The 26,241-nt window shown below is 54.0% G+C and overlaps 1 protein-coding gene across 3 annotated transcripts; it reads left to right on the top strand.

Annotated features, from left to right (window-relative positions):
• Positions 1-4,539: 4,539 nt before the first annotated feature.
• On the top strand, positions 4,540-25,088 carry LOC118157670 (transient receptor potential cation channel subfamily M member 2-like). Of its 3 annotated transcripts, none has more exons than XM_035312087.1 (33): positions 4,540-4,765; positions 6,220-6,441; positions 6,818-6,903; positions 7,399-7,567; positions 8,035-8,215; positions 8,601-8,767; positions 9,216-9,396; positions 9,787-9,848; positions 10,124-10,324; positions 10,715-10,817; positions 11,042-11,163; positions 12,571-12,921; positions 13,358-13,495; positions 14,187-14,316; positions 14,593-14,738; positions 15,100-15,212; positions 15,680-15,893; positions 16,498-16,616; positions 16,967-17,099; positions 17,242-17,413; positions 18,425-18,608; positions 18,896-19,077; positions 19,200-19,332; positions 19,566-19,653; positions 20,600-20,687; positions 21,008-21,159; positions 21,920-21,996; positions 22,097-22,198; positions 22,550-22,636; positions 22,828-22,933; positions 23,191-23,292; positions 23,408-23,524; positions 23,830-25,088. In XM_035312087.1, exons 2-33 carry the CDS (start codon positions 6,247-6,249, stop codon positions 23,953-23,955), a joined length of 4,527 nt encoding a protein of 1,508 aa, XP_035167978.1. In that variant the 5' UTR covers positions 4,540-4,765; positions 6,220-6,246; the 3' UTR covers positions 23,956-25,088. The 3 variants fall into 3 exon arrangements, with proteins under 3 accessions (XP_035167978.1, XP_035167977.1, XP_035167980.1); XM_035312086.1 differs by having other exon boundaries at positions 6,215-6,441; XM_035312089.1 differs by lacking the exons at positions 4,540-4,765; positions 6,220-6,441; positions 6,818-6,903; ... (11 more) ...; positions 14,593-14,738; positions 15,100-15,212 and adding an exon at positions 16,295-16,379 and having other exon boundaries at positions 15,862-15,893.
• The last annotated feature ends 1,153 nt before the right edge of the window (positions 25,089-26,241 follow it).

Below are 26,241 nucleotides of genomic sequence, written 5' to 3'. Positions count from 1 at the left end.
TTAAGTCCCAACACACGCCTGTCTGCCACACAAGTTTGGGATATGAACCTTGTGACTTGAGGTTGTAACATGAAGCTGGGACACAGGCCCGGGACACGAACCTGTGATGTGAGGCTGGGACTTAAGGCTGGCACATTCAGCTTTGGGCTGCGATGTGAAGCTGCAGTGTTAGGCCAGGAATTAGCAGTGTTCCCCAGGAGTCAAGCCTGGGTCCAGTCCTGCCCAGCCTCTTCATGAATGATCTGGATGATGGTGCAGAGTGTGCCCTCAGCAAGTCTGCTGCTGGTCCCAACCTGGGAGGAGAGATGGATGCACATCCACAGGGCCTGGCCAGGCTTCAGAAATGTCCTGGCAACAACGTCCTGGAGTTCAAGATGGCGAAACTCCAAGTCCTGCCCCTGGGGAGGAGCAACCAGAGGCACCAGGGTATCCTGGGGGCACCCTGCTGGACACAGCTCTGCAGGGCAGGGTGTGGGCGAGCTGTGCTCCTCAGAGCTCAGCTGGAGATGAGTTGGGCCGGGAATGTGAAGACGAAGGAGGGGGGCTTCTGCAGCTGCATTGGTCAGAAAAGGAAGATTCAAGGACGCATTACCCTGTCAGATCCTCCCATCCTGATAAAGAAAACAAGGAGAACTAGTGACAACCAACCTGGAGAAGGCTGAGGTACTCAACATTTATTATTATTGTTACTACTACTATTATTATTATAAGTTTTTCCTGAGGAAAGAGTAATTACTCTTCCATGTGCAGCATTAGGAGGAGGGCTGCCAGCAGGCCGAGGTGATCATTCCTCTCTGCTCAGAAGTGGTGAGGCCACATCTGGAGGACTGGGTCTGGTGCTGGGCACCCCATACTGGGCCATACAGGAAAGAGTCCAGTAAATGGCAGTGAAGCCGTTGGAAGGACTGGAGCATCTGTCCTCTGGGGAGAGCCGGAGAGAGCCATGACTGCTCATTGTGGAGAAGAGACATAAGAGGGCATAAGACAGCACCACTTCAGGTAACCAACAGATGCTGTTAATTTCTGTCTTCTTCCTGAGGCAGCTAATAGGTGATGATGTTTCTGATTTTCTTTTCTTTAAATTGAACTTTGTCTCTCATGCTGATTCCTACTTTATCAAACCAAATTCCTCTTTCCCAGAGTATTTTTCACCTCCCCAGGCAATGAATGGTTCCTCAGTTTCTCGTTGTGTCCTCACCAATGGTATCCTCAGGACATCTGCGATGTACACATGTCCGGCTGCACATCAAGGTCGTCCCTGGCTCCCAGGCCATGTTCCCAGGCCAAAGGCTTAGCTCTCAGCCTGGCCCCCAGCCCAGAAGACATTGCTCCTGTCAGAGTAGAGCAGCCATTTCTTGTCAGCATTTTCTCATGGCAGTCCAGGTCACCTCTGTAACTTCTGCCATCAGGGTTGCCTGAAGAACCCTGTGATGTCACCAGAGAGTCACTGTCACCCTATGACCTCAGATATGGTGGGCTACCATAAGTGCCCCGAGTGCCCTGCCTTCACTGAGTCTTGCCAGTGGCCATGTGAAGTGCCCTGTCTTGTTGGCAGCACACAAGACATTGAGCTTCTGCACCTGAAGGCAGCACTGAAGGTGAGGGCCATAAGTGCCCTGGGTGTCCTGTCCTGCCGGCATCAAGGTCCTGCTGGTGGCACATGAGATGTTTGGGTACCCAGAGCCAGAGCAAGCCCTCCTGCAGGGTGGACAAGCAGCTGTGCACCAGGGCAGCCATGGGCAACATGAGGCAGTCACCCCAGCCGCTCTTGGCAGCACGTGAGATGCTGAAGGTGCTTCTGGTGGCATGTGAGACGTCGAGGTCCTGCTGGTGGCACGCAAGTTGTTGAGGTCCTGCTCATGAAGGAGGCATTGAGTCCAGCCAGTGGTACCCAAGAGCTGTGCTGAGGATAGGGAGCTGCCAACCACTGGCATCAGGGGCAGCCTCCCGTGGGGCAGAAAAGTGGCTCTGCACCGAGGTGGCCGTGGGCAGCATGAACCCCAGGCACTGCCAGCAGTGGCCACCAGAGAGGAGACATGCCCTATCTGCCTGGTCCCACTGGCTAAAACAGCCACCTGGCCCTCTGTGGGCACAGCTACCACTGCCAGGGCTGGGTGCACACACAGCTAGAGGCCCATTGCTGCCATCCTGCACCCAAAGCCACCCTGAGGACACCTCGGCCTGCCAGCTGCAGGGCAGGCACCAGCCCGATGCAGGGCCGGGGCTGCAGCTTTGTCGGCAGCAGCAGCAGAGAGATGGCAGTGAGATGGGTGCAGCCAGCTCTGGTCCCCGTGGGATACTGACCCAAAGGACACCTCGTGGCTGCGCAGGAGAAGCCAGGGGAAGGCGACCATATGCCAGTCCTGCTCCTGAGCAGCATGGCCAGGCCTTGCCAGGGGACGGGCTGGTGGTGGCAGCCACAATTAATACATGATTAAATGTTTGGTGTTCCCGTTACAAGGCCTCTGTCTGCAGTTATTCACGCGGCGTGAATAATGGTGGCATGAATGGGTGGTTTAACAAAACATACTCTTGCTGCATATTCACCCCACAGGTTGTTTTGCTGGAGCACTGGGACATGGGCATCTTTGTGCTTCTGAGCATCAGAGGAGGAGGAAGGAGAGGGGGGTGTTGTTTTCCAGAAACCTTCCTTCACCCCTGCTGGAGCTTTCTTGCTGTTGTTGAGCTTCACAGCTTTACCATGCCAGCCTTATCTGCTATTGCTGCATCCAAAAGTCTGCTGCAATGAAACGGCCAAGCCGATTGCTAAAAGCACAGTCCCCGGCACCTCAGTGCTTATGGCAGCCAGAGGAACCACTTCTTCCTTGGCTGGCTTGGCCCCTGTTCCACACTCTGCCCATTCGGTGCCAGAAGCACAGCCCCCAGGGTTCTCAATGCACAAAAAAAGCATGGAAACACGTCAGATAAAGTGAGAGCTGCCATTACAGCAAAGACACAACACAACATTTTCAGCACTGTGTTTTATTATTACAACGTGGTGACATGCATCATTTCCAGATCATTTCAGCTGGGACAAGAAAGAACAAACCCCTCTGATCTCTTGGTGTGTTGCCAATGCTGTTTTGCCCTGAAACACACATGACGGCATAGCCAGGTGGTTGTGATCCACCGCCACTCCTGCGGACAAGCGTAGTCAGGGCAGTGCCAAGCAGGCCTCTCCAAAGGCGGGGACGCTGCCAGGGAGCAAGCACCCTGGCAGCCAGGCAGAGGTGTCCTTGGCAAGGCTCAAGGCGCCGCAGCTCTCCTGCAATGCACGTGTCTTGGTGCCCTGAGCCTCCAGTCAGGAGGATAAGCTGGTTCCCCAAGTTGGGACCAGGAGGCTGCCAGGTGTTGGAGCCTCCTGGTTCCAGGAGAACAAATGTGCAGGGACCTACAGCCATCCCGTGTGCAGGGCGGCAGGCAGGGCCATCAAGGGAAACAGATTTCACTGCTTGGCCGGTGCACTTTCATTTAATAAATCATCCTCTTGCCTCCTTTTGCATTCAGTACATCCCCAGGCTCTTTTTAAGTTGTGTTTTGTTCAAACACAAACAACAAGGAACGTTTTAAGGGGGAGCATGGGTCTACAATGTGGGGGAAAAGAGTTTGTTCCTCTCTGACAGAAAAAGCCTCCTAGTTCACAAACATGAATCTGGCTGAATTTTGCCTTTACTTTTTTAGAGGTGCAACATCTTTGCAAGAGGCAAAAGTTTAATTCCTGCAAACTCCCTCATGCTCCTCTCTTGTTTATCCTGTTGGAGTTGGAGTTTAACTTGACAGGCTTTTTCTTTTCAGTCTTGCTGGGTTTTAGCTGGGCTCTTACTAGGAGCAGCGGGAACCGCCTGTGTGCTGGCTCCATGCGGGTCCCACTGGGCCACTGTGGTTTTGGCATGTGCAAAAATGAAATAAAAGCCACGGTCTCAAGAGAGGCAGCCATCTGAGAGCGGATGAGCATTCCCATTAATGTGTAATTAATGTGCACTTCTGGCTTCAGTTCTTTTGGCAGTGCAGAGTTAATTACAACTGAACTGTAAAACATTGCACATGGATTTTATTTACTGCCTTATTAATGGCATCTGTTCTCCCAGTAAAATCTCAGCTGTCTGCTCTTGTTCAAGGGAACTAGTAAAACTCAGTGCAGAGGGCTCAGGCTAATTTACATGCTCTGGATAGAAAGGGAGCTATAGGATGTGGTCAAAACACCATATTTTCATTTGGAGTCCGTGTGTTCACTTAATGCATTGCCCCAGCATCCAAGCCCATTGCAACATGAAGGGGTGCACACGGCTTCAGCCCCCAGCACTGAAGAATGTGCCTGGGTTTGATAACTGGCAACATCTCCTGGCCCTGACCTGTGATCTGCTGGTCCCCTGCCCGTGACATTGCCCGGAGGCAGCCGGTGCGCTGTGTAAGGCAGGCAGCGTCGGGGTGCTGCGCGCTTCCAGGCTGCAACGGACATGGCGGCTGCGATCAAGGGAAGCGTGACTCAGCCTCTCGAGCAAACGCGGGGCTTGTCTTTGTGCTGCAGCTTCTCGGCAGGGCGCAGGGACTGCTTCTGCAGTCTGATTTGCTGGGAAGCTGCCAGCCGCTCTACCACCTCCTCCTCTCTGCGGGCAGCTTGCAGGCAACTCTGCCCTGTTCTCAGCTCATCGCCCGCTTCCCGAGCGACAAGATGACCTGCCAGAGGAGGACAGGAGGCTGACTTCCCCGTGGCAGGGATGGAGCAGAAGAGCTGGTGATGCAGATGGAGGATGCTGCGGGGAAGGTACAGTTGCAACCGTGGTGGGGGGCAGGGGAGGCGGAGGAGCATGGGCTGCAGGCAGTTTTCAGCACCTGCCTTGCATCCCTGTCCCTGAATGGCCATCCTGCTGACCACCCCCATGGCAAGGGGCCCCATGCTGCCTGCAATGGGTACAGCCCCCCCTCCTGCAGTGCTGGCCGAGGTGGGAGAAGGCACCTTGTGCTCTGCTGTAGTCCCCAGACCCCCTTAAGGACAGGTATTCTGGGTGTCATGCAGTCCTGGGGTGCCCGGTGGGACAGCCCTGCCTGCCTGTGCTTATTGGTTTCTTGTGGGCATATGCTATGCTCCCAGCAGTCTGCCACCCCGTGGGGCCAGAATGGAGAATTCAGGACATGCTTGACGTTATTTTGAGGACTCTTTAACAATTAGACCTACCATCGGTTGTGTTGGTGCAGAAAGCTGGCCCACCAAAACCCGGCTCCCAAGGTCGATGGGGCTGTGTGCGTCCCAGGGGGAGTCCAGGAGGAAGCTGGCATTCAAGAGAAATGGGCAAAAAGGCATTTTCTGTCTGCTCCCTGCCTGCAGCTGAGCATGGGGGAAGGAGACATGAGTGAAATGCAGTGGCAGACCTCATTTTGCTCCACCATTCCTTCCACACAGTCGGAAGTCCTCCCAGCCCTCATCATGTTGGCTGTGATGAAGGGTTTGATTGGCAGAAAGGCAGCCAAAATCCTCCTTACAAACACAGGCCTGTTGACCCTAGAGTTTTGCCACCTCATTACCTGAGTGCTGTGCACATTACCTGCCCACAGCCCCCCAGAGTGGACACCGTTCCCCTTTGGGCTCCAGAGACACACAGGAGCTTTTCCATCCTTGCTCCAGCAGCTTTTGGGGGACTTGGCCATTCATGAGCTCAGAAGCGGAGGTTGTGAGTGTTTGGGAAGGCTCAGGAGCTGATTTGTGGCTGCAGCAGGCAAGTTTGTGGCCTGGCTTTATTGGAGTCTTGAAGGCATGCATGATGGCAGTTGGCAACTTTTAACTTAAATCACCCTTCACCCACAAGGCAGAGTGCAGGGACTTTGTTGCACCCCCTCTGAAATAAGAGGCTGAACACTGTGACCAGCAAGGTCCCAGCTGGAGCTGACCATCTTTCCTGCAAACCCCAATTTTCCAGGCAGGGCTGCGCTCAGGCTGTTCAAACAAGAGACCTGGTTTCTGCTCATCCTGCTGCCAGGAATACCCCAGGGACTGCCAGGTGGCAGAGCAGGAGCCGTGTTGGTGGCAGGACACGGGGGTCAGGCTAGAGTCTGGCAGGCTGCAAACACATCTGTCTCAATGTGACTCACCCTGTGGGTTTTTACAGAAATCACCTCTCTGCTCTTGCTCAGACCTCCCCCTGCACAGGGAATGACAAACAGGGTGACCCACTGCTCTCAATCCACGTGTATCCTTTTTCTTTTTTGCTGCACCCAGCTTAGGAGTGGGAGAGAGGAGGCTAGGCAGCCATGGCTGTGCATGGCCGGCACAGCAAGGTGCTCCCCAGTGAGCTGAACAAGGTGTGCCCTGAGAGAGAAGACAGTCCCTCTGTGCAGCCCATGAAGATGAGTGACTTTGAGGTGGTCCCCAACCTCCAGCAGAGCAGCAGCAGCATCTCCAGGAGCAGACGGAAGGCACATTTTCCCTCTGGGAACAATGAGAAGGCAAGTTCGGCAGCTGCTGTAAGAAGTGGGAGTTGGCCACACGTGGTAGAAGAGCATTACTGGGTTATCCTGGGACACATCAGTGTGGGAATCTCAGGCTAGGGGGGGGATGTCAATAACAGATCACTTGAGTTTTAGAGGTAGGACAGAAAACCCCAAATATCTGAGATACATCTGCATGTCCAGCATTCACGTCCAGTATTTGAATCTCCTCTCCTTGGAGTACACCTGGCTTAGTCCTTGCGGAGAATGATGGAGCTTTCTTCCTTCACAGAAAAAATAGCCCTTAGATATGGTCCAAGCACCACTGTATCTGGTCCCTGGGGTAACTTCTGGCCCTTTCCAGAAACACTGACCTCTTGCTGCTCTTCCTCAGGAAAATCTCATCTCATGGATTCCTGAAAACATCCGGAAGAAAGAGTGTGTGCACTTCGTGGAAAGTTCCCAGACATCAGATTCTGGGTAAGTCAGTCCCTCCTTCCCCTCTCCTGCCGGGGGAGCTAAAGGGACATTTGGTGACAATTGTACAGCACCAGAAAATCATACCTTTCTGCCAAGGGAACTGGTATCGAGGGAATTCACAAATTCCTTTTGATGTGTTTCTTTATCCTGCTGTGTATCACTGCATGGCTGATATCTAGTTTCCCAGTGAGTAACCTTTCTGATGCTTTCCCATGCTGTCATTTCTTTCCATATTTCATCCAGAGCAACCTTAATATTTCTGTCATAAAGCTCTATAGATGGAAATACAAATCTTTGGTAAGTTCTTCTCTAGAAAAAGCCCTTGTTTCTTCACAAATTCTGAGCTGTAAGACAGGTTGGGTAGGAGGTGCTGGTGCCTGTGGTGTTCCTAATCCAAATGCCAACACCTCAGGCCTGGATGAGGCAGGTAGGCCACCTGGGCTTTGTTTTTTGGGGTCAGCTTGTTTTCTACAAAGTTGGTGGTGTGTGTTTCAGGAGGATTGTATGCGAGTGCGGCTACCTCAGGGAACAGCACCTGGAAGATGCTGTCAAAACTCCCCTCTTCCTGGGGAAGGAATGGGACCCCAGCAGGCACATCCAGGAAATGCCAACAGATGCCTTTGGGGACATCCACTTTGCAGGCCTGGGACAGAAGATGGGAAAGGTGATCTGTTTTGCCCCTCTGTTGTGCACTGGGAATCAGAGTTCAAATTTTGCCATGGCAGATGAAACGCAAGTACTTCCCTCCTGAACGAGAGGTTAGGGAAGCGTACAAGTGCCCCAAAGGCAAAACAGAGGAAAAGGTGGATGGGACAGAATCCCTCCTCTCTACCCGCCCTGTACCTTATCCTTTTCTGAAACCGTAAGACTGGTCTTCATGCAATGAGGCCCATGCTTCAAGGCTTTGCTGTTACTTGTCCTTATCCTTAGGCAAGTGTTGGGGATTCACATTTCCAGGGAAGTGACTGGGAACAGGGTTATGCACCAAGAACTGGGGCAGCAGCAACAGCACTCCTCTGGGAAATGACATGGGAAGCCCCTGGTTCTTTGCTGGGATGTGAGAAATCATGGTGGAGGTGCCCCCAGCCCTGTTCTTTTTACCCAAAATACATGTATGCTCCCCTTTTGCAGTACGTCCGTGTCTCCTCTGATACTCCTCCAAGGGTCATCTACCACCTCATGACACAGCACTGGGGCCTTGATGCGCCCAACCTGCTCATCTCGGTTACTGGTGGAGCCAAAAACTTCATCATGAAGCCAAGGCTAAAGAACATCTTCCGGCAAGGGCTAGTCAAAGTGGCCCAGACCACTGGTAAGAGTTGCAGAATTTCTCCCTGAGACTGCAGCAGGGGAGGGACCTGCCATCAAGCCATGCCAGGCCCAGTGAGTTTGGCTGCTGTGGAGACACTGAGCTGGCCTGGAAGGCCTGTTAGGGCCCTGACTGAACTACCACCCAACAGGGATGGAGTTCTCGCTCAGCTGCTGCAAACAGACTTATAAGGAGTGAGACTGAGAGATGCAGCACTGTGCAGAAGGTATCTCCTGTGCTGCCAGGTCTTGATGAAGTGGGCAGAGAGAACATCTTCTAGGGGATGGAGCCTCTCTGAGGACCAAGTGATCCTGCAGCCATATAGCGAGATGCTAGGAGGTTGCTGTGACAGAGCCTCTCCCTTCCCAAGTCCCTCTCTGACCCCCAGGGGCCTGGATCATCACAGGGGGGTCCCATGCTGGTGTGATGAAACAGGTGGGAGAGGCAGTGCGAGACTTCATCCTCAACTGCAGCTACAAGGAGGCCGACATTGTCACCATTGGCATAGCCACCTGGGGGACTGTGTACAACCGGGACAGCCTCATCTGCCCCATGGTGAGCCAGGCAGAGTTGGAAATGCATTTGCTTTGCTTACACCTGGGCTGATGGGGAAGTTCTACCCAAGGACCGTTATGGGAAGGGGTGCTTCAAGAGGTGGCCATGGCTGGTAGCCCAAGTAAAAACCCAGCCAGACCAGGAGTGATGATTTCAGGCTGATGTTTATGGAGAAGTCCCTCTGCCCTACCCAGTGTCTTGCATAGGTGCTGTGCTTCTCCTGGGAGGACCCTTGTGGGTGTGTGGGAGCAGGCTGGGAGGGCAGGTGGAGCAGAGACAGAAGAGCATGGGGCAAGACTGCTGTGAGGACTGCAGAGATGGCAGGGGTGACTTCAGCCTGTCTGCCCCTGCGTGCTGTCCAGCTCACACACTGGTTGCTTTGGGCATCTGGTGTTCCTCCTCAGCCCCATCAGGCTTTGCCTATAGCCTCTCCTTCTGCATCTTGCAGGGTGGCTTTCCAGCTGAGTACATCCTGGATGAGGAGAACCAAGGAAGCCTCTCGTGCCTGGACAGCAATCACTCCCACTTCATCCTAGTGGACGATGGGACCCATGGGAGGTACGGAGTGGAAATCCCCCTGAGGACCCGGCTGGAGAAGTTCATTTCGGAGCAGACCAAGGTGAAAGGAGGTAACAGCAACACAAGGAAGCCTGAGGCAGGGGAGGACAAAAGGCTTGATGGGTCATCCGTTGGTAAGCAGTGCCCATCCTGGACTCAGGTGAGAGAGGAGGCCTTGGCTTCCCTGTAGGATCCAGACAAGGGCTTGAGAACATGACTATGATAAATGCAGAACATGGTTCCTGCCGGGTACCTCAGTGACACAAATCAAGGGGCCTTTTTCTGCCTCAGGCCAACCTTTGCCAGCAGCATGACTGCCAGGAGATTGTTTCCCCTCTCTCCTGAAGCCTGGTAGTGCTCTGACCTTGCATTTTACACCCCGCAGCTCAGTGGGGACCCAGCTCAGCTGCTCGGAGGGGCTGCCCCACAGGACGGTGACCCCAGGCTCTGCTTCCCTGCAGGCGTTGCCATCAAGATCCCCATTGTTTGTGTGGTGCTGGAAGGAGGCCCTGGGACACTTGATGTAAGGAACTGCCCCTGCCCTCTCCCAGCAGAGCTGAGAGGGGTTAGTGGTGGGATGGAGCAGGATTGGGAAAGCCTGTTAAGTTGGTGGCCAGGGTCAAGGGCAGCAGGTCTTGCATGGGGTGCTGCTCTCTCGGCGTTGGTGGGACCACGGTCGTCACAGGTGAAATGCAGCAGAATAGGGGTGCTGTGGTGTATCAGTGGAAGGATTCAGGATCAGTGGGGGTTTGCTGGCCTCTGCATGATATTAGGACCAGTCTCCCTGCTTGGTTGCAGACCATCTACAATGCCATCACCAATGGGACACCCTGTGTGGTTGTAGAAGGGTCTGGGCGTGTGGCGGATGTCATTGCGCAGGTCGCCAACCTGCCTGTGCCCAAGATAACCATCGCCTTGATCCGGAAGAAGCTCAGTGTGCTTTTCCATGACACCTATGAGCTCTTCACTGAGGGCAAGCTGGTGGAGTGGACCAAGAAGGTGAGCCTCTTGCAGGCAGGCAGCTCCTTTCTCTGAGTATGTGGAGACGAAAGGGGTCCCCAGGCATCCTTTTCTGTGAGCAGCAGGGCTCCCAGTGGGAAGTTTAAGGCTCAGGTCCTACTGAAATTCCATCTTCTCCCAGCCATACTTAGCATTGACCTGGTGGACACCCCAGGGCTCAAACTCTGCCCCTCCACCGCCTACTCACTTTGGGCAGAGAAGGACCATGTGACACCAACCCCAGCTGGGCTGGGAGACAGCACAGGGGACCTGCAGGAGACCCAGAGGGAGCAAGGAATTGTTCCAAGCAGGACGGGTTCACAGGGGGCTGCTGGAAGCAGCAGGCAGGAGATGTTGCTGCTGACTGCCTGCCCATGGCTTTCCTTGTAGATCCAAGACATAGTGCGGAGCCAGCATCTCCTGACCATTTTCAGAGAGGGCAAATATGGCCAGCAGGATGTGGATGTGGCCATCCTCCAGGCCCTGTTCAAAGGTGAGGGGAAGGTAGCTGCTTGGGGGCATGGGAGAGATGAATAGGATGGGGATCACAAGTTGCCTCCTGCAGCTGCTTGGCTTGTGGAGTCACCAAAGGGCTCCTCAAAACTTGTGATGATGAACTGATCAGGAGGAGATATTTCTCCCAAAGAACCAAGCCTCCAAGTGGGCTTTCAAGGGGGTAAATGACCCTCTGTTCTAATGCATGTACTTTACATGCAGCATCTCAAAACCAAGATCACTTTGGTCGTGAGAACTGGGACCACCAGCTGAAGTTAGCTGTGGCCTGGAACAGAGTGGACATTGCTCGGAGTGAGATCTTCACAGACGACCATGAGTGGAAGGTAAGGCAGTATCTGTGCTGTCTGTCTGCTTCGTGGCTGCCATTGGAGGCAGAGCTGGGGGCCTGGGGGAATATCGAGGGCAAGTGTTAGGACATTTCTCCCCATTCCTGACCATGCACAAACCTTCCTGGACCTTACTGTAAGACTGTTTGGTGAGGCTTAGTTTGCCAGCTTGAGGGCTGTTCATGTTGAGAGCACTTTTCACCTCTGCTTTGCCTAGGGAGGGTTTTTGAGGGCATTTTTGGGGGGGCCCTAAACTTCCATTACATTGTCAGGGGCTCTTAATCTGTCTTGTCTTTCCAAAATGCAGAGGTGGGCACAACCTGCAATTCACTGCTTGTAAAGGTCCTATTTGCCCTATAATTTTTTACAAAGGTTGTTGGTATTTCATTCAACACCGGTGTCTTTGAAAGACAATCCACCAACCTAGAGCCAAAAATACTTCTTCATAGTTATGCCCTATGTTCTCTGCTAATGCCAAATGGCAACTTGTCTATAAACTCATCTCACCTAGCTGGGTACTTCCCTGCTCAAACAATTGCTAGCTTTGATACAAAGTGGAGCAGGAAGCAGCACAAGCCAGCTCTGCTGTCCCGTGCCCAATCCAACTGAGATGGTCCAAAGCATTGAAGTCAAAACTGAGTAGATCAGATGGCCCTGTGGGATTTGGAAGGAATTTTCCTATTTTGCTTGACAGTTTGGGTTTCCCCAGCTCACGTGCCTCTCATGGAATTGGGGAGGGCTGCCAGGAAGCAGGATCCTGAAGAATAAATAGTTGATGTGAAAATCCACAGCCTGAATAAGAGCTGCTCTTTTTTCAGGAAGGGAGGATGAAGAAGGCTCTTAGATGAGCTGACACAAGCCAGGGCTGTTATAGGTGCCACAGCATGGGACCAGTGTGGCTGGAATGAAAAACTAAGGCCGAGAACAAGTGGTGGCAGGCGGTGAGGTACCTTCCTGCCAGGACAAACATACCCCGTACCCACAGGCCCTGCTTTCGCTTCTGAGCACATGTAAAGGTTGTCTTGGAAAGGCACACAACTTCCAGCTGGCAGCACTGGGATCCTTCAGCTGAACACTTGTGCACAGGGTGGGGGGAACAAGCTGGCAAGGCCCTGCTTGTTTGTATGGTGCATCCTCATGAGCATGAGGTGAAAGAGAGTCAGTCTATTGTGGCTCTACCCCATACCCCCACTAAGCAGCCAAGGAAGCAGAGGGCTTCACTGCCAGGGGAGAAAGCATACTGACCTACAAGTGTGTCTCTGGGGGGTGTCCTGCAAGTCCCAGTGCCTCCTTTCCCCTTTCCCTCCCAGATGCTATGTCAATCCCAGAAACTTCTTGAGTGCTTTCAGATAAAATCTTGCTCTGAGGCCATGGTGTCTCTCACCTCTGCCTCTGGTCTGCCAGCCTACAGATCTCCACCCTGTGATGGCAGCTGCCCTGATCTCAAACAAGCCAGAGTTTGTGAAGCTGTTCCTGGAACAGGGAGTACGTCTCAAGGAGTTTGTCACCTGGGACACCCTCATTTACCTCTACAACAACATGGCATCATCCTGCCTGTTCCACAGCAAGCTGCAGAAGGTCCTGCTGGAGGAGACAGAGAACACAGCTAGCTCCAAAATGCCAAGAATCCAACTGCACCATGTCTCCCAGGTGCTGCGGGAGCTCCTGGGCCACTCCACACAGCCTCTCTACCCCAAGCCCAAGCACACTGAGCGGCCCCGGCTCTCCATCCCTGTCCCGCACATCAAGCTGAATGTACGCATCTCCAGGTTACATGGTGGCGGGGTTGCATTAGAAAGGGGGCACTGGCTCAAGAAACAGTCCTGCAAGTTGCAGCTGGATCACTGTCCTTTTGTCCACTCAAGATTCCCACTTAAAATCCCTTAAAGCCCTTCCTCCATGTGCAGCACCACGTGGCTGTGACACCGTTGGGCAGGACCCAGCAGGGTGGAGGACAGAGAGGCTCCTCATGTGCTAGACAGGCTGGCCATATCCCCAGATGGTTCTAGCCCTAGAAAAAGTGGCATTTCCAGGATGATTACAGCCCTGCCACCCTTCTGTCTGCAGAAAAGGCCTTCTATGGCTGGTGGAGGCAGGCACATGGGTTCAGGGAGGGCTTCATGTTGAGGGGCTGTCTGCTCTCTGCAGTCTCTTGGCAGGTGAACACATCTGACTGTTGCGTACCTCTCAGGTCCAGGGGTCAAGCCTCCGGTCCCTCTACAAGCGCTCTTCTGGCCGAGTCATCTTCAGCATGGACCCAGTCCGTGACCTGCTCATTTGGGCTGTGGTGCAGAACCGCAAGGAACTGGCAGAAATCATCTGGGCCCAGGTATTACAGCCCGAACCTGTCAGTCCCAGCTGTAGGGCTCAGACGGAGCCAAGACTCCCAAGCCCAAAAGGCAAGGTTACACCTGCTGGGATTCAGGCGAGTAGGCAAGCTCCATGGTCACAGGTCACAGGTCCATGGCAGTGCCCAAGCCACAGCCATACGGGAGCCATCCAACAAGCCTGTGGCAGCCCTCCTAGCCTGTGGACACTCAGCGTTCACTTGATGACATTTGATGATGTTCTGGGCCAGAAGTGTGCTCTTAGCAAAGGCTAAGATAGGGCTCAGCACACTGCAAGGGGGACCCAAGAGCATGGCAGCTGGGGATAGAGAAGGCTTCCAGCATCTCTGTACAAGAGGTGTTGTAGCTGGCTGCCAGCTGGCAAAACATGACCATGCCATGGTTGTGGAGCATGTCTTCCCCACAGCCATGGAGTCACAAACATCCCATCACCCATGGCTTCCTATTACAAGAGCAAGAATGTCCCCAGATTCCCCATGGCAATTAGTTATCTGCTGCCCCTGCACCTAGAGGGAAGGACAGCTCAGTCCTTGTCATAGCAAGTTGTCTGTTCTGAGTGGAACTCAGCTTGGGGCATTCCTTTTCCCTCTTGTGGGAACCCCGAAGGACTTGTCAGGTCTGCCACGTAGGAGTCTCAGAGTCCCACACCCTCTCTGGCCTCTTCTGCTCCAGAGCCAGGACTGCATGGCGGCTGCTCTGGCCTGCAGCAAAATCCTAAAGGAGCTCGCCAAGGAGGAGGAAGACACTGACACCACTGATGAAATGCTGGCCCTGGCTGAGCAGTACGAGAACAAAGCGATTGGTGAGTGGGAGGGGGACAACCAGAACGACTCTCATACCCCGTTGTGCTGGCTACTTTGGCCCGGGTTGTGTCTAAGGGGTTGTAGGTGGGCTGGATAGTGCCAAATGGGGGTGTGCTTGTTGTGGTTGGGGTCATGGTGCTGTGAGGGTGGTGGCAGGAGTGCAGAGGGAGGCCACAGTGAAATGCCCAGTTCCTGCTGTGAAGTACTCTTTGGTGCTTTCCTGCTGAGCACTGAAGCTGGCCCCAGAGTTCAGCCTTGTCTCCCTTGTCCCCCAGGTGTGTTCACAGACTGCTATCGCAAGGATGAAGAGAGGGCCCAGAAGCTCCTCATCCGTGTCTCGGAGGCCTGGGGGAAGACAACTTGTCTGCAGTTGGCACTGGAGGCCAAAAACATGAATTTTGTGGCCCATGGAGGTGTCCAAGTGGGTTACCAGTGGTGATGCTTGGGGGGTGATGGTGGTGGTGGATGGAATGGGTGAGGGGGGAGTAAGCAGCATGTCCCCTGCCCCAGATTCAGGGTGCCTTGTTTGCAGAGGTAGGGCTCAAATGGAGGGATTGTGCCCTGCAGTTGGTGGCTGAGCACCCTGCCTACCCCGGTGGCTTGTGCCAGGGTCTGTGCTGGGCCTGCCCGTCTCCTCCCTGCTCCTGGGGAAATCCATTGTCCCTGATCCTCCTGGGAGACAGGCCGGGGCTCTGTCCATTGGGTGGGCTAGCTGAACATCTCAAGAATTGGCCAGAAGGTAGAGGTGGCTCCTGTAACCACTGCTCCTCTTCTCCTCACAGGCCTTTCTGACAAAAGTCTGGTGGGGGAAGCTGTGCATTGACAATGGGCTTTGGCGGGTGATTGCGTGCATGCTCTTCTTCCCACTTCTCTACACCAGCCTCATCACCTTCAGGTACATCGTGCAGCTGGGGTATGCATGCCTGGAGGCAGGATTCTCCTTCAGCCTCATCCTTCAACTGGCTTGCTCTCCAGCCCTGTGCCACACAGGACGGGAACCTTTCCTTCATGCAACCACCCAACACGTGCCCAAGAGCACCCTTTGCACACCCGTGTGCCAGAGCCTTCAGCCTCACCATGCAGTGCCTGCAGGTCCCCTTGGGGTGGCTGCAGTGACCCCAGGAACCAGCTGGGAGGGTCAGACTGTTGTGCACAGGCTGGGAGTAGTTGTTGTGACATCTCCATAGGCAGTGCATGGTTTGGAGAGCTGATCTGCCAGCAAGGCCCCTTGAGAGCTCTAGCTGGCTGGTGCAGGCGAGCACTATAATCCACACTGCCTGGTCAGAGCAGCACTCCTCACCTGCATTGCTAGCAGGCAAACCTCAGGCAGGTGAGCCATGCTTTTGTCCTTGCTCCCCCCAGGGAGAAGAAGCTGCAGCCCATGAACTGCCTGACACGCTTCCGGGCCTTCTTCACGGCACCTGTCGTCATCTTCCACATGAACATTCTCTCTTACTTCACCTTCCTCCTGCTCTTCGCCTACGTCCTGATGGTTGACTTCCAGCCGTTACCATCCTGGTGGGAGTACCTCATCTACTTCTGGCTCTTCTCCTTGGTGTGCGAGGAGATGCGCCAGGTATGGGGCGGGCAAAGCAGAGGATGGGAGGAGGTGAGATGGTCCAGGCTGCCAGAGACACCCTTCTGGGTGCTCCTGGAAGGTCCCGTCTAACTTGTGTTCCCATGCTGCCTCTTACATTGCCATCCATTTGGAGAGGTCCCAGCAGAAGGAACTGCCAGATCGCCCTGTCTCTGAGGCCAGGGAATCTCACTAGCAACCTCTGGCCTGGCCCTTGGTATTCAGAGACAGGCACACTGGTTTGAGTCAAAAACATCAGGAGATGGAGGGACCACTTCTTTCCATGGGCATTTATTCCCAGAAGCATTTCCACACTTTATTTCACTTTTTTTTTTTGTTTGTTTGGTTTTTGTTTTTTTTTCTTTCAGTTTTTGCTTCATCTCTGTGCCTTTCCTCAACAGACTAAAGAGCCCCCTGTGTCAGGTATCTCTCCCCATGCTCCTCCATGCCCATGTAGAATACCCTGTAGATTCAGGTTAACTTCAGGTAAGCAAGGAAGTCTGGTGATGGCTAGCAGATCTGTGCCACCACTCCTTTTTACATGGCAGCTGAGTATCTTACAAGACTTTCACTGACATACTAACTCCTCTTCTCTTCCCAACAGCTGTTGTATGATCCAGATGGGCTTGGGGTTCTGAAAATGGCTTCCCTGTACTTCAAGGACTTCTGGAATAAGTTGGATGTCTGTGCCATTGTGGTCTTTATCACGGGGCTGACTTGCAGGTGAGATGTAGAGCCATTTACCTTGCAGTGCATGGGCTCAAGTCACAACTGTAGACTGCAGCTGGCCCTAAACTAGTCTGAGAATTGTGCACTTTTTTTTTTTTAATTGCAGTTTCTTCTTCAAAAGACCAGTGAAGATTTTCATAATCATGTGATTAATTCTGACCAATTTACTTCTTTTTCAACTGTTTTTAGAAGAGATGTTTTTCATGCTGCAACTCTCACCCAGCAATCTGGGGAAGGTCACTGCTATTGCAGAAATGTGATGCTGTGAGATCAGAAAACAAACAAACAAACAAAAAAACCACTGGTGTCACTGAGCTGTTTCCTTTCCTCTCTTCTGTGCCCAGGCTCATTCCATCAACTTTGTATCCCGGACGCATCATACTGTCATTGGCTTTTATTATTTTCTGCCTGCGTCTGATGCATATTTTCACAGTCAGTAGAACACTGGGGCCCAAGATCATCATTGTGAAGCGCATGGTGAGAGCACCTCTCCACCCTGTCAGGCCTGGCTTCCAGCTAGAGCAGCTGGAGGCCTGCAGGACACGTGCCACCCACATTACGCTGTCCTTGAGGGTAGTTTGCTGCAGGACGCAATTTTGCTTCACCTGTGTCTTTGCAGATGAAGGATGTCTTCTTCTTCCTCTTCCTGCTAGCAGTGTGGGTGGTGTCCTTTGGGGTTGCCAAGCAGGCCATCCTGATCCACAATGAGGAACGTGTGGAGTGGCTTTTCCGTGGTGTAGTCTACCACTCCTACCTGACCATCTTCGGACAGATTCCTTCCTACATTGATGGTAAGGGACAGCAGCCTGTGAAATTGTGTGGCACATGCAGGATGGCTTTGCTACAAGGCTGAGGTGTGCCAAGCTCATGCAACAGTCTGCTAGCCCATGGAAGCCTTGCACAGGACTCCTCTTCAAGCCACAGTGTAAGGCCAGGAGGCAGCAATGACAGTGTGTGGGGATGGAGCCCTGCTCTGGCATGTTCAAAGTGTTGCTACCATGACAAACCCAGGGATTGACCAAGATAACACTAGCAAATGGCAGGGTCCCAGCTGCCAGGAGTAGATCCAGCCCTGTGTCACAGCTGCAAAGTTGGTGGCAATAAGCAGTGCAATGGGGACAGAGAGGATGATCAAACGGGTCCAGAGGGTGGCTATGAAGTTGATCGGAGGTCTGGAGCACCTCTTCTATGAAGAAAGGATGAGAGAGCTGGGGCTGTTGAGACTGAAGAAGAGAAGGCCCCAGGGTAACCTCATTGCAGCTTTTCAATACTTGATGTAGAACAACTTTTTGCTCAGTCAGGTAATAACAGGACAAGGCGGAATGGTTTTAAACTAAAAAAGGTGAGATTTAGATTAGAGACTATGAGGAAATTCTATGAAATAATAATCTGTGAAATTAAATAATTAAATAATCTCTGAAATTCTTCATTCAGAGGGTGGTGAACTCAGGAGGTGGCACTGGAACAGGTTGCCCAAAGAAGCTGTGGATGCCCCATCCCTGGAGGTGTCCAAGATCAGGTTGGACAAGGTCCTGGGCAACCTGATCTAGTGGGTGACATCCCTGCCCATGGTAGGGGGGGTTGGAACTAGATAATCTTTAAGGTCCTCTGCAACCCAAGCCATTCTGTGATATGATTCTATGATGCAGAATGAGCTTGGAAACACTCAGTATGCACCAGTTGCTCAAATCTCTGCTATATTCTAAGCCACCTTGATGCTGGCAGCTGTCAGGGAGCACAACATGCTCCTTGAGACAGTGCGAGGTTTGGCTGCGGTAGAGTATTGTTGTGCTCTCTTGCAGGGGTGAACTTCAACATTGATCAGTGCAGCCCCAATGGGACTGACCCCTACAAGCCCAAGTGCCCAGAGACCAATGAGGACAACAAGAAACCCATCTTCCCAGAGTGGCTGACCGTCATCTTACTGTGCCTGTACCTGCTCTTCACCAACATCCTCCTCCTTAACCTTCTCATCGCCATGTTCAAGTGAGTCTGACCTGGATCCGTGGTCCTGACAGTGAATTAAGCTGGCTTTATTGCAGGCTTGGCCAGGGCCAGGGCACCACATGCTAAGAAAGTGTGAGGAGAAGCCTTGTGTGAACATGGACCAGACCTCAGAGGTGGTTTTGTGGGGAAGGGGAGGGCTATAGACATGGTGGAAGCAGAGGTTGCAGACCAGGTCTGTTCAGGGAGATGGGTAGAAGCCAGGGCACCACACAGCTGAGGCGTGCCTCCTTGCCCTCATTTCACAGCCAAATGTGTTCTGTCCCCAGCTACACGTTCCAGCAGGTCCAGGCACACACAGACCAGATCTGGAAGTTCCAGAGGCACGACCTGATCGAGGAATACCATGGCCGCCCACCCGCACCTCCGCCGTTCATCCTCCTCAACCACTTGCAGCTCCTGCTCCAGCGAGGCCTGCTGTGCAGGCCAGCCACGCGCCACAAACAGCTCAGTGAGGAACAGCTCCTTTCCCTTCCTTTGCTCCCTTACCGGGGCACGAGGTTTGGCGTCTGTGTTGTGGCATCGGAGCTTGGATGCCTTGGGATATGAGACCATTGCCATTTTCCCTAGCAGAAGAGAAGCTGGAGAAGAATGAAGAAGCTGCCCTTCTCTCCTGGGAGATGTACCTGAAGGAGAACTACCTGCAGCACCAGCAGTGCCAGGAGATGCAGAACACAGAGCAGAAAATCAGAGATATTGCACAGAGGTACTGACACTCCTGAGACAGGGACACCCCATCCTCGACTGTCCTGGGCAGGAAGGAATTGGGATTGGTGCTCTGGGACCTCAAGGAGCTGTTGCTACACTCCTTGCCATGTATACAGGCAATGGGAGAGTGCTCATAGGAATCTGTCCCGTGGAGGTGGCTGCACCAACATGGAGTGGGCTGCTGAGCCTGCACTACTCCTAAGGGTGTTCTTCTTTGCACTGTCCCTCCAGAGTTGATGTACTGGCAGAGCTGCTGGACTTGGATCAGGTGAAGAGGACAGGTCTGGTGGAGCAGAGATTGATCACTCTAGAAGACCAGGTGAGGCAAAAACTGAAAAACTGCCTTGCAAAGGTGGGATTTTCCAAGGGGGTGAGTCAACTGAACCACAGCATAAGAGAAAGTTCCTCTGAATCAATCCCCCTTTGAAACAACTTGAGTTTTCTTGCCAAAACAATAGCTTCAAAGAGGAACAGGCATATAGGAAACATATGCCTTTCTGTTCTGTTTGTCTCCAGAATGAAAAGGATGAAAACGGGCTGATGGGAGGTTGTGGGATGAGCCCCTGCACTGGTCATCCAGCCTCCTCCTTGGCTTGAGAGGGCCCTCCAGGCAATGGGGGGGTCTCAGCCTCCTCCCTGTGAAGCTGTTCCACACCATGCATGTGCACTGCCAGCCCAGGGGCTGGGCTGCAGACCAGCGCCCCTCCAACACAGCTCATGCAAGGACTGAAGCCCAGGGCTGAGCTTAAGTGGGCTCTTTAGCCCAGGGGTTTGGGTGCAGAGCTCCAGAGGAGGCTAGTCAGGGCCTCTGAGGCCTCTTAGGGCCCTGGCAGAAGCATCTTCTTTTTCCACTGACCCAAAATCAGGAATAATTTTGCAACTCTTTTTTTTTTTTTTTTTTTTTTTTTTTATATCTCCATTTAGTTTGCAGAGAGGGAAACAATATGGTGTATTGGGGACTGGGGGACTCTGCTTAGGTGCTGCGTGTCCATCCCCAGGCACATCGGTCCTGGGCAACCTGAGGAAGTTGTGCCAAGAGTATGGGGACCGTTGTGCCAAGAGTATGGGGACCATGTGCCATGAGACTACAACTAGACAACACAGAGACTCCTATGTCATTTGGGGGAGAAATAATATAAGTGCAGCACAGTCCCACCACTCTCCTGGATGGTTTCTAAAAGAAAGTGGAGTGGGTGGCACTGGGAGGGCAATGCCCACACACTGCGGCCATGCCGAAGGGGCTGACCCTCTCCTGTCCCATGCAGGTTCATCAGAGTGCCAAAGCCTTGAGGTGGATTATGCAGGCCCTGCAGGGTAATGGCTTCACTTCAGAGGAGGACATGCCGCCCTTGGGTAAATACAGCTGGCTGCACCGCAGTGGCTCTGGGGGAAGTCCAGGGCCTGCCCTGGGGCCAGTCCCAGCCTCCAGGCTGGAGCCCTCCCTGGAGCCCATGGCTGAGGCTTTTCACTGCAGCATGGCACAGAGGAGGCTCCTGTCCTTCCTCCTCTTGCCTGAAGGGATGCCAGGGGGGCAGACCCACTGGGGGCATCAGCAGATCTTGTCCTGTACAGACTCAGCAAGCCTCCCGGCTGAGCCACAGTCCTCAGCACCAGTCCTGCTGAGGCTCAGCACCCTGCTCTGCAGGGTCTCACTGTCTCTGTCTACCTTGCAGTCTCCAGCAGAACCTCAGAGATGAAGGAGTTGGACCTGGAGGAGAAACCTGAAGAGAAGCAACCCCCATACCATGTGCTTAGTCGAAACCTCATCTACCCAGGGTCTCACACCATCCGCTTCCCTGTACCAGATGAGAAGGTGCCCTGGGAGGTAAGTGCTCTGGCCCAGGCAGCAGTGCTGCAGGAGGGGACCGTGGGCTGCTCCCATGGGTGGAGGAGGACAGGAGGTGGGAAGGGGAACAGAGCTATCGTTTCAACCCAGAGAGAGAAGAATTAAGCTTGGGAGCTGCTATTCTCTGTCGGGCTCAGCACCCCAGTGCTGGGTGTCTACTTGGCATAGGGTCTAACCATGGCTGGAGATGCCCCCCTGGGAAAATGCTGTGACTGTGCTCAGTTAAACAAGACCAGGTCTCACTTGGGGATGTCTGGAGGTTTTCGAGATGGAAAGGCCCATCTGGACTTCCCCCTCTCCAGGGTCCCACAGGGCAGCCATACTGGGCATAACAGCTCCAGTGAGATTCTGTGTCTGAGTGAACAGCTCCTCTAAGGCCCTCTGAGGGACAAGAAGAGGGAAGCAAACATTGTTCCTGCTGGGATCTGCAGTGGTAGGGTTTCCTGGGGTACTTGGATGGAAGACAGAAGGAGCAGACACCTGCCTCCTCACTTTCTGAATCAGGCATGTAGGTTGGGGACAGGATCTAGTGCTGGCTTCCATGAGGGTACAAGTGAGGTCCCAAGCCTCCAACCAAGACACAAAGCTCAGCCCCAGAACCCTTCCTGCCTCGGGGTGTGATACCATGAGCTGGGTGGAGGAAAGAACTGTGAGAGAAAATGTTCTCAGGGCTCCCAGTCCTTGCCGGCCACCAGAGCAGGGATGCAAGTGGGGTCTGACATGGCTACATGCTCTGCAGGTGGACTTCCAGCTGTATGACCCTCCTGCCTACTCAGCCGACCACAAGGACACAGCTGTGCAAGACCCGTTCAACCTGTGAGTGTCCCCCAGGGGCTCCCTTCCCATCCAGCCCTTCGTCTCTGCCCTGTCTCCCCCACGTGGCAGCCCTCACTGTCGAACTGCTTCCTGCCCCCAGCTCCTTAGAGTCTCTCCTGAAGATAAACTACAATGCCATGGATGGGCTGACTGACCGGCAGAGCTTCCATGGCCTCTACGCTGTGCAGGATGGACTGCCGCTGTGAGTGCACCCACCGTGGAGTCGATGGGTGAGGTGGGAGCAGTGGGGCTAGGCACCTCTGAAAAGCACCACCCACACCAGAAGCTGCTGTCACAGCTGTGTGAGCCAGGAGGGCTGCAATCCTTTTGGCAGCTAAGAGTGGGGCATGGAAATGGCACGCATAGCCCTTGGGTTGTGTCTTCCTCAGGGCTATGCTCCCTCCCCCCCCAAAACAAAACAAAACAAAACAAACAAAAAAAATAGCACCCCAGAACACACAAAATGCAATGGTGGGGAATTTGGGAATATGGTCTAGGGCTTTGGCCAGCTTCGTGGTGTAAGCCTCCATGCCTGCTTGCTCTTTCCTGCCAGGAATCCCATGGGCAGGACAGGTCTGCGAGGCCGCGGGAGGCTGCACTGCTTTGGGCCCAACCATGCCCTGCACCCAGTTGTGACCCGGTGAGTGTGGGGTGGCAGCAGTGCCTGCTGACAGTGGTGCCAGGGACACAAATGGGGAAGGGGGCACAAAACCATTTCAGAGAGGCCAGGATGTCTGGCAAAACCCATTCAGAGCAGGAACCTTCTCCTGCCTGCTGGGAAGGGGGGAGCTGGGTATGGCTTACAGAGTAACATGGACCTGTCTCTCACAGCTGGAGGAGGAACTTGGATGGGTCCATTATCAGGAAGAGCCTGAAGAAGATGCTGGAAGTGCTGGTGGCCCAGTACCCCCTGTCAGATGTCTGGGCTCTGCCTGGGGTAAGTGGAGGTGGCCTAGGAGGCTCTGAGGCAACCTGGTCCAGCCAAGACCCAGGAGCTCTGCAGGCCCTGAAATGCCCTGTGCAAAAGAGAGAAACACAGATGGGTTTAGGAGGAAGAGGAGGGAGGCACTGCCGCTGGTTGCCCCACTCCAGCAGAGCTTGTGGCAACTTCTGCGGTGGTGGCAACCATGAGATGTGCTGAGCTGGTGGTGGCAAGGGAGGCTGGGCTGGGCTATGAAATCTGTTTTGGTGCAGGGGTCGTTGGAGCCCGGCGAGACACTGCCGCTGAAACTCAAGTGGATCCTGCGCCGGGAGTTCTGGCCCCAGTTCCAGAACTTGCTGAAGCATGGCAGCGAGGTATGAAGCACACGGAGGAGATATGTTGCAATGCCCCACAGCCTTTGGGGCCTCTCAGCGCCCTGTGAGCAATGCTTATGGCTCTGCTAATACAGAAATCCTTCACTGTGCACAGATACACAAAGGGTACCTTGATGACCCTCGCAACACAGACAATGCCTGGGTTGAGACTGTTGCTGTCAGCATACACTTTGACAGTCAGAACGATGTGCAGATGAAGCGGCTGAATTCGGTAAGAGCCTCTTGCCTCCGTGGCTCCCTGACCTGGCTCTCAGAAGGCATGGGGCAGGTGAGACCCCAGGCAAGACAGACATCCCTCTGAATCCCTTTGGCTCCAGACCCAGATCTCACCATCATCAGGAGCAGGTTTCTCCAGCTGCAGGCAGTGGAGGAGGATCATGGGGCTGCAGATGGGATGGCAGCACAACAGGGGCCCCAAAAACAGGGGGTGGGAGTCTGGGGGTGTGTTGCTGCTGAGCACAGCTGATGCTGCTCCTTACCCCCAGCTTGCACGTGATGTCTCTGCTCCCCTTCCAGTTCCTCCAGGGCTGTGACCCAGAGCTGTGCATCCGCTGGCAAGTGCTGGACAGGAGGATGCCCCTGCACGCCAACCACAAGTTGCTCCTGTACAAGGTCTCAAACCTCCTTGGTGCCTACTACTGAATCCTCAAGCATAGGCCAACTCCTGCAGCCCAAGGCTGGGCCCTGCTGCTATGCCCCAGCTCATCTGTGAGGCCGTGGGAAGCTGCTGGAGATGGGGCAGCTGCTGCAGCATCCACAGTCACCACTGTGGTTGAAGTCCCACAGCTGCCAGCTCATCCTTCCCTGTCCTTCAAAGAGGCTGAGTTTAGCCCCAGCTTGTCACTCAGCGCTTCCACATCAGCCTCAGAGCTAGCCCAGGGCTTGGACCAGGCAGAACCACGGGGCCATCCCTGCAGGGTCTTCCTTCTCTCAGCCCCTACCTGCTGTCTGCTTTGCTGTGGGTGCTGGGGACTTGCCTGCCTCCCTTCCTCTCCACATCCATCGGGCAGTCCTGCTCCCTGCTCACCCTCTGAGCTCCAGCAGCCCCATCAGCACTGCTCCTGGAGAACTGCTGCAGGGAAGGGTTGGGGTCTTTTGCATCTGACTGTCCTGCAAGCTGCTACCATGATACACGTCCCCCTGTCTCCAGTTAGACATCGTCTTGAGCTGTGATCCAGCACTTCAGGAGGTGTCAGCAGCTCTTCGCTTATATACCCGTGGCTTTATACTCCTGCACAGGTCCACCCCTCCAACTCTTATGTGATCCTGTGTGTGTATGCTGAGCAACACATTGCAGCTGATCTTCTTCCCTCTGCGGGAGCCAAGGCAGCAGCTAAATGACACCTGCCTCCCCTCATGCACATGGGCAGACAGGGCAGCTCGCTGCTCCGTGCTCTGTGGCCACGTGGGCAGGTAGGGAAGTGAGTGAGGACACTGGTATCCATCACACACAGCTCTGTTCTTGAGAAGTCCTTCAGTCACTTCTGCTGTTGCCTGCCATAGGAAGGACGAGCCACAGCAGAGATGTTTCCCAGGGTCTCTTGATAGTCTGTAACAGCCCACGGAGGGTGGGGTACAGCAGGCACTGCTTATGGAAGGATTCCAGCTGCCCTCCCCTCTCCCAGTGGATCAGACACTGGCCAGCCAGAGCTGTCCTTCCCCACTGGTGGCCATCACAGCACAAGGGCAGTCTCACCAGTAGATGCACCAGGGCTTGGACAGGGGGTTGGAGTGGCAATTTAGTCAACCCTCAATAAACCATGTATTAAAGGCTGGTGGTTTGTCATGGCTGTTTAAACACGGGCTCTTCCTGGGGACCATGCTCAGGAACACATTTCCAGGATGAGCCCGGTTTGAGCGTTCCCACCCCAAGTCTTACTGCACAAATCCAATTCACGCACAGGCTCACCCACAATGCTGGCCACACGGATGTCTCGTCACATTTGGAATAAAAAAGAGGAGCTGTTGGGAAGCAAGCTGTGTGCCGAGGCTGCAACACAGCCTGCTCAGTATCCGCTCGTGGTCTCCCCCAGCCACCAAGAGCGGGATAAGAGAGCCTGAGAGGGAGAGGAGATCATGCATTCCCCGCTCTACCCAGCCCAGCCAAGGCAGCAGGAGAAGTTTGAGTAGCACCAAATAGTGGAGGGAAGAAGGTCCACCTGCCTCACCCCCAGCAGGACTGGGGGCACCTTTGGGCTTCCTGGATCCCCCCGCTGCTTCTGCCCCTTACGGGGATATTCAGTGGCTCCTCCCTAAGCTCCAGCTCCCACAGCCAGGCTGTTAAAGCAAACTCTTTGCTTCCCTTAAAACACAAAGTCATCTCTAAATCCCTGCTTTGGCAAAACCCTTGGAAATGTGACTTGTGCCAGCTCATGGACCAGATGGTAAAAGAACTCCAGGTCTTGTTATTTAAAAGCCTGGTGATGATTAAGCCAGCCTGATGATCTAGGGAGTCTTGACTCACCACTTTTCTAACGCCTGGCGTTGCCGAGATGGGAACTCACAGCAGCAAAGCACCGCATCCCACGTTGAAGCTGGAAGCGGGCTGTGGCAGAGGTTCCCAGGCTGCGCCCGTCTCGACACCCCCGTCCTGAAGCACCCTTTGTGTGTGTCTGGGTGGGGTGTGCAGGGCTGTGGGTGGGAGGGAGGCATTTTGTAATCACTGCAGCTCTATGTCTGTCTGCAATTAACCTTAAATCAAAATGAGGCTGTCCTGGAAGAAATGGTAGTCAGTATCATTATGCCCTTGTTGGGAAGGCCAACAAGGAGACCCAAACAAGGAGGCCAAGCAGGAGACCTGGGGCTGGGGAGGACGGGGGATGCTCAGGCGGAAGCAGGAGAAGGCATGAGCTGGGTCCCATCCTCACATCTTCCCTGCAGCTGGCATGAGGCCCTGTGAGTCCCTAGGGGTCCTGCAGAGCCCAGGAG

This window comes from Oxyura jamaicensis (genome assembly GCF_011077185.1).
Source record: "Oxyura jamaicensis isolate SHBP4307 breed ruddy duck chromosome 9 unlocalized genomic scaffold, BPBGC_Ojam_1.0 oxy9_random_OJ106418, whole genome shotgun sequence".
Classification (NCBI taxonomy): Eukaryota; Metazoa; Chordata; class Aves; order Anseriformes; family Anatidae; genus Oxyura; species Oxyura jamaicensis.
The sequence above is the reverse complement of the archived record's forward strand: the minus strand, read 5'-3'. Positions and strand labels throughout refer to the sequence as shown.